General features: G+C 39.5%; 1 protein-coding gene across 8 annotated transcripts in view; it reads left to right on the top strand.

The window, feature by feature from the left end:
• The window catches only part of LOC107550830 (tax1-binding protein 1 homolog B), a 32,564-nt gene extending 25,288 nt beyond the window's left edge, over positions 1 to 7,276 (top strand). For 7 of the 8 annotated variants that reach the window (XM_016232222.1, XM_016232225.1, XM_016232217.1 and 4 more), the window contains 5 exons: positions 2,331 to 2,417; positions 3,086 to 3,269; positions 3,811 to 3,962; positions 6,083 to 6,162; positions 6,406 to 7,276. In XM_016232222.1, the coding sequence (XP_016087708.1) occupies positions 2,331 to 2,417; positions 3,086 to 3,269; positions 3,811 to 3,962; positions 6,083 to 6,162; positions 6,406 to 6,601 (699 nt within the window). In that variant the 3' untranslated portion in view covers positions 6,602 to 7,276. The remainder of the gene's footprint in view (positions 1 to 2,330; positions 2,418 to 3,085; positions 3,270 to 3,810; positions 3,963 to 6,082; positions 6,163 to 6,405) is intronic. The other variant, XM_016232223.1, reaches the window with a different exon arrangement.
• The last annotated feature ends 456 nt before the right edge of the window (positions 7,277 to 7,732 follow it).

Raw genomic sequence — 7,732 nt, forward strand, 5'->3', positions numbered from 1 at the left:
GTCGCGATCTGCTCTAAACAGCTGAAAGCCCGGCAGACTCAACGCACTGTCCGGAATGGCGTCTTTAAGCCAGGTTTCCGTGAAACACAGAGCAGCAGAGTTTGAAAAATCCTTATTTGTCCGGGAGAGCAGAAGAAGTTTGTCCATTTTGTTGGGTAGAGAGCGGAGGTTCGCCAGATGTATGCTAGGCAACGGCGTACTGAATCCGTGCCGCCTGAGCTTCATGAGCACGCCGGCTCGCTTCCCCAGTCTGTGCATCTTGAAGTGTCTGAACAGCGCCGCTGCTCCCCCGACTACAATGTCCAGCAAAACATCAGAATAATCGAAAACCGGTGAAATATCGGGTGGGGAGTACTGCCGAATGTCCAGCAATTCGTCTCTGGTGAAACTGATTGCAGGGATATAACTAAAGACAGGACAAACTAACAAAAACATAAAAACAACTGTGGAGCACGCCACGGAGGCAGCCATCACCGTCGGCGCCATCTCACAACCAGAAACATGTTGTACTTGGTGAAATCACGTTCACCCTGTTATCGGCTACAATGCTCATTGCTGCAACATTTCATACGATGGGAGTAGATCTAAATATAATGCTCTAATCAACACTCTCCATGATTAATCTCAACAGCTGTAATAGTAAAAACGTAGTAATAGTTTTCGAGAGAGCTCCACATGTAATACTTATTTCATATGCAAGATGTTAGCCAATCATAGCAACGGGCTTTTCCATTGAAGTGAAGACACACCCCTTCCACCAGAGCATTGAAATCAGAGGGCTTAAATCAGAGTAGAAAATGTCCTTTTATTGCAAAAAAAATTTTTTGATGTAAAAATCATACTAACATCAAATAATTAAAAATGCAGTTCATGACCCCTTTAGGAAAGTCTTGTAAAAACTATTTACTGGCATTTAAAACCGGTAAAACAGATTATTTCAATAAACTGATTTTTTGTTAGTTATCAGTAAATTGTTGTGCATGTAAACATGATCAAAGACTTTCTGTTATAACAGGCGTTGCATTTACTTTTTATCACAGTAGTTTCTTTCTATTATAGCATGTAGCTAAAGCGACATTCAATGGCTAAGATCTGGGACTCAACAAAGGGAAGTTGTGCTGTGTTTTTTCTCTTTGATACGTTTTGAACAATATGACTCAGATCAGAGGGAAATGTGATCACAGATAAGCAGACCTTCAGATGTTCTGATAAGAGATCCAGGACGACCTTAGTACCGTTTTCTCCTCCACACTGTTTATGGCTGCACTGAGTCAAGCCCGATATCATTGCATTAGCACAAATACACTGACAGTGCTGGTTTATGAGCGTGTCACTGAGGAGACTGACTTTTACTGCTGTTTACATGAGACATGGAGACAGTGGAGGAAGGACAGTTGGGAGTCCTGGGATCAAGACAGGATAATGCATCTGCTGGCTGCCTCCCTACACAGCAGGAGACAGAGCGAGGGACTCAGTTCTGTTTAAATAGTAAGGTCATGTGCAGATCAGTGGTAGTCTTCGGGCTAAGTTTATGGTTTCTCTGCTTGACTCATGTGGAGCCATGCAAAGGCAGATGTAAATGAGTGGTAAAGAAGACATCTTGTGTTTAACATGGAAATCTTTTTTTTTTTTACTAGCAAATAGGTACTTAATTAAAATCCCAAGCATATCAGTTGCAATTATTTTATTTCTCACATTTTTAGTAAATCAATCTCATTATTACATGACTCTGGAATACTTAACTTAATTCTGATTGGTTAGTCATGCAGGCAGATATTTCTTATATAATAAACTGTATAAAACTGTATAGTTGACCATTGTGCCGGGCTACCAGTTTATTTATTTTTTCTTGTGGAACTCAAATTTTTTTTTTTGTTATTTCAGGTTACTGAACAGTCAGCCAGTCATTATTGCATTATTTTATTTAAATGTTTTTGAAATGTTGAAATATTTTTATATTTAATTATTTTTCAAATATTGATATTTCTTTTTTTAATTAAATAACTAAAGCATTTTAATTGATTTAAGGCAATTTATGTAAGTAAATAGTATTTTTTTTTTAAATTTCTTGTAAAGTTATCCATTTGAACTGTTTGCAAAATACATATTTATTTTAAAATATGCACACACTCACTAATGCACACATCACACTCGATTACGATTTATATTAATCAGTTTAATATATTTTTTTATATCAATATATCTGCCTGTACATTATTTTTCACATATTAACCAATTATTCTCATTCTGGAGTCAAGTTGTTTAATTTTTCATTTTAAATAATGCTTTTAGCAGATAATCTTGGTAACGACGTTGTTTTCTGATTCCAGAGCCAGGTGGCAGAGAAGGGCCGAGAACTCAAGGAGCTGAAGGACAGTCTTTTTGCACTGACCAAAGAAAAAGAGAAGCTAGAGAGGGTGCGTGCTTTCGTTTTCGTTTTCCGCAGGCCTCTGCCAATCTAAAAATGCAGTTGTTTTTCTTGCTTGTTGTTTTATTCTCAGGATCTGGTTTGGGTTTAACATATCTCTCTAATTGGGCCAGCAGTGCAAGTGAGTCCTTAATTTTCCATTCAATTACCCTGGACCACAGAGAGGGATGCGTAGTCGAGGTACAACACAAAACTCGACGCTCAAGAAGCAAAATGGCCCAATTTGAGGTTCAGACTAAATTAAATCGGCGCCTGCCGAAGACTTCAATAAAAGGCAGAGCCCTGCCTCCCTTTGAACAGGCAGAGGAGTTTTAATGAAAGGCCTAATTAAACTGTTTGTGCGAGGGTGGCGAGTTACTCTACCCTGCTGCCTCTGCTCGCTGTGGTGAGTGATGTATTGTCTGGACGCAAAGATAGAGGGAAGGATGAAGACAAGGATGGAAAAATGGGACCTGACTGTATTGTCAATACATCATAGCTGGCCATAAATTACCATTTGCTTTCCGTTTAGTCTCCTTTGGGCCAATTTCACCCAGTTTAGCTTTTAATTGCCATTTTTACATTTAGGTTTCGATTGAAATGTGTGGATCAGGTAATTAGCTATTGATTTCAGCAACTGACAACTTGACAGCCGTTGTATTTCCTGTGCCCCATCAGGAGTTGCAAAGGAGTGTCAGCAGGGAAGAAGAACATGAAATCAAAGAAGGCAATGTGGATGTGCAGTCAGTTTTCTTGCAGTACCCGATGCCGTACCCTCAAGACGACCCATCTCCTCTGCTGGTGCCCCAGCGCCCCACTGATCTCATGTTTGGGAACCCCTACTCTTCTACTGATTCAAGGGGTATCTATGCTGCTAATTCACCATTCATTTCAATTGTTCATTCTAAAAAAGGAATCAAATTTATGAACAAAGGAAGAAATGTCAATAAGTGCACCATAGAATACAACTCTGGTTACATTTACCATTGTTCTAAGATTTTTCATGGGCAAAATCCAGTCATTTCAATTAAAACTCATGCAATTGGGATTTTTGCATGAGGTCAAAAGATTCAAAGTTCAAATTGACCTGAAATTTTGCTAATGTGACTGTGCCTTAAAACGTGTGTATTTTGCCAATAATTTTAATTATTTTAAATAGAACTTTTAATGACAAAACACTTTGCATTGCTGTTTCTTAAAAATAAATGCCTTGGTTTGGTATTTTGTATCTAATATTATCACAGTAAAACATGTTCAACTTTGTGACTTAAGGCTCCAAACACTTTTTAGGTTACTGTGCATGTGCTCCTTGATTGCTCCTGCTCATATCTATTTGAGCTACAGGGTTTTCTTGAGGTATAAATCCAGGTATTAAGTCATTAAAGGGTTTCCTTTCCTGACAGATGGAGCCGATGGAGAGTTCTCTGATGACCAGATGCCCCGACTGCCCCCAGTTGGGCCTCCATCCTGGGACAGCAATGTAGTGTGCATACAGCCCGCCCGGAACCTCAGTCGCCCCGATGGACTGGAGGAACCAGAGGAGCCGCAGAGCACTGTGAGTTCATTACGGCTGCCTCCACGTTTAGCTGTTAGAAGTGATCTAGAGGTGGGATTAAAGTTTTAATCAAGTCAGAACTGCAGATGGACTTAAACTCTTCCCAAATCTCTGTATTTCTTTTATCTGGCCTTCTCTCTCTGCTGTGCTGGCCTCCGGCAGGGCTTAGCTAAGCTGGCATTATTAAAGCCCTGCTAACCCAGAGCAGAGTCATTAAGGAAGCGCTCACGCTCACAACCAATAGAGCTCGTTAGCCTTGCCTGGATAACGGTGGATTTACCAAACTAAACATGGAAGAGCTTCGGTCAGTTTGCGTAAAACAGTCACTTTCTATCTTAAGTTGCCTGTTTGCATCATTTTTGATGTGACTGAAGTATACACAACGAATTTTATGTACCAGAACTATTTGCCAAGTACGATTGCAAATTTAAGTCCTTCTCTAACAATTCATACCTGAATGAATTGAAACTTTGCTTGCCAAAAAGACTATGTACATTGATGATCTGCTAAATTTGTCGTGGCCTAATGGTTAGAGAGTCGGACTCGTAACCCAAAAGGTTGTGGGTTCGAGTCTCGTACCGGCAGGGATTGTAGGTGGGGGGAGTGAGTGTACAGTGCTCTCTCCCACCTTCAATACCATGACTGAGGTGCCCTTGAGCAAGGCACCGAACCCCCAACTGCTCCCCGGGCACCGCAGCATAAATGGCTGCCCACTGCTCCGGGTGTGTGTTCATGGTGTGTGTGTGTGTTCACTGCTGTGTGTGTGCACTTTGGATGGGTTAAATGCAGAGCACTAATTCCAAGTATGCGTCACCATACTTGGCCACATGTCACTTCACTTCACTCACTTCACTTCATTTGCTAAAACGTGAAATATACAACAGAGCACACTGTGCTGAGTGTTGAAACTCATAATGCAGTGCTCTCAAATTATACTAAGATCAACCCCAAAAATGAATCTCTTGAATGAAATGAATAGTTCACCAAAAAATGAAATTCATTTACTCAACCTCATGTCATTCCAAGCCTGAATGACGTACTTAATTTTAAAGAGTTTAAAATGTTTTGTATGCAGGGTTAATGTGCAAAATAATTGACTTTCTTTGTATGTATATATAAAAAAATAAAAATGTCATTTTGGTTGAACAATCTTAACTTTTTTTTTCTTCACAAAAGCTGCTTAAAATCGAAACATACCACAACAGCATAATCATATTTAAGCCATGTAACAACAGTGTATCATACTGCTGAAATATTTTTTAAAAATGGAAGCTAGTATATACTATGCAGTATGCTAATATTCCATTCCCAAAATAGTATCTCTCACAATCCTGAGTAATTCTTAAAACTCACGCTTAACCACTGTAGTGCAGGATGCATTGTTGGAGAAATTAAGTAGCTATTCATGACTGCTTCAAGATAGTAATTAATGACAGATTATTATAGTTCATTTACATGAACAACACAAAGTATGCATCTGACAGTATGTATTTGGTGCACACTTTAATCCTATATACACGTGGTTCATTTGAGAATATTACAGCGTCATTTCTCCAAGATGCTGCTGTAACAGCATTTTTCTTTATTTGATATTTGATTCATTACTGGTTCCCTCTTACTTCGTACTGTGTGGTTCCCTTATTCATTTTCACACATTCTCGCGCTTCTAAACGGCGCTGATTGATGACATGCTATACTGTGTAGACTGAAATGTAAATATATTTAAATGGAATGAAAGATATAGTATGCTGCATGTTAGCTTGCTTATTGTTCCCATGATCTATATGTCACACTAACAAGAAAATATGCTGTAATTCCAACCACACACGCTTGTGGAGCTGTTTTGCGAAAATTTGTTGAAACTGTTTTCCGAAAACAGCGTATTCTATATTGGTAACGATAGAACTTGCGATCATAATTGGCTAACGATGCTTTTTAGAAACGCACCCCAGATCATTGGCCAATATGCTACGACTTCCTCCTACATAATTGCATGTTTATCATATTTTGCCGCACTGACAGGATTTCTTGCCATTATTAATCGTTCACAGTGAATTGTCTGATACAGGTTTTTCGTTGGTTTTTGCTGAAAGGAAATGTTTTTTTTCTTCTCTCCCCAGCAAACCAATGATCAGCCTACAGCCGCTGACCCCGCAGAGTTCCTCAATGATGGACAGATGCCATTCTGCTTTGAAGCCAGGTAAGAACGCACACAAACAAGAACCTCGTGGCTGTTACCTATCATGAGGTTGAGCTTCGTTGTGGTGCGAGTATGTGCATTAGCTCAACGGCCCACCCACATCGCCTTCACACAGATGCTGTTTTACTGCCGTTTACTCTCTGGTTGTTCCAGCACCAGCTCATTCACACATCTTACCACACTTACACCCTTATTTATCCTTGTTTTTTGTATTTTTAATACAGTTTAATTTCTGTCTCACAGTGGGGAGCAGAAGCGATGTCCGCTGTGTGAAGTGATCTTCCCTCCTCATTACGACCAGTCAAAGTTTGAGGAGCATGTGGAGAGCCACTGGAAGAACTGCCCCATGTGCAGTGAACAGTTCCCTCTCGACTGCGACCAGCAGCTCTTCGAGAAGCACGTCCTCACCCACTTCGACAGTAACATGCTCAACTTCTAGTCTAAAAAATTAGTACTTGCCTCCACATTCTGCTCATTTGTGTTACAGTTAACAGCCACTTAGCATGTTTAGCTTTGAGCATTCATCTGTAGAGAACTGATTCTTTATTTAACACAATCAAGGCAAGGTACTGTTAATGAATTCCAAATGACTGAACGATGGATTTGGATGACATTTTAGGGTCTTTATTTAAGTCCATTTTAGTTGGGGATTATTTCTGTCGATAGGACTTTATTCTAGTTCACTTTAACGCTTCTCATATCAAAGTTAGCACTTGAGATTACTTTAAGAAGACTGAGCAAATGTCATATTAAACCATTCTGTTGAGAACCATCCCCAGGTTCCATAGTTTGAGTCAGGTATCGTCTACTATAGTCTGTGCAGGCAGAGCACAGCTTTTTCTGTCACCCAGCTAAGAGGGTGATTCTATATTCTAAAATTATTTGAGAATAAGCTTTTAAAGATTAACCTTGATAATCAAGTTATTTGAGTTAGTGTTTTTCCTTTATCTATTTAAATCACTTATTTTAATTGAGTTGCATGCTCACGTTTCCTGTGCACTGAAATCACAAACCTCTTTTTTTGTTCCATTTTCTTAGTTAAATACCGTCTCTTTCTGTGTGAGTGTGTCTTATATACTTGATCTAAACCAATAAAGATTTCACTGAAGCAATATTTATGCTGGTCATACTGAGTTGATCAAATTTGAAAACATATGATGCGATTTCAATTTTTCCTTTCTCTTTGGAGTGTTACAAGCTCTTGGTGCATAAAGAAGATCTGTAAAGTTGCAAAGACTAAAGTCTCAAATCCAAAGAGATATTCTTTATAAAAGTTAAGACTCGTCCACACCCTCCTAAAACGCCTCGTTTAAACACGCCCCCACATGTCTACGTCACTGTGTGGGAAGATTTGCATAACGCCGCCCAAATGTTCACGCAAAGAAAGAACGTGTAACTTTTATCATCGCTGTAGTTGCCGCTGCCGCCATGTTGTGGATATGCTGTGTGCTTCATTGTGAAAGCGAAACTACTTTGTTTGGTCTTCCAAAAGAGCATGATATCTGCTTTGTCATGCCTAGAGCTGATCCGTGCTGGTTGCTGAGGAAATACATCAACTTCGCTCTGTCAA

The sequence above is a fragment of the Sinocyclocheilus grahami genome, unplaced genomic scaffold (assembly GCF_001515645.1).
Source record: "Sinocyclocheilus grahami isolate Dianchi unplaced genomic scaffold, SAMN03320097.WGS_v1.1 scaffold408.1, whole genome shotgun sequence".
NCBI lineage: Eukaryota > Metazoa > Chordata > Actinopteri > Cypriniformes > Cyprinidae > Sinocyclocheilus > Sinocyclocheilus grahami.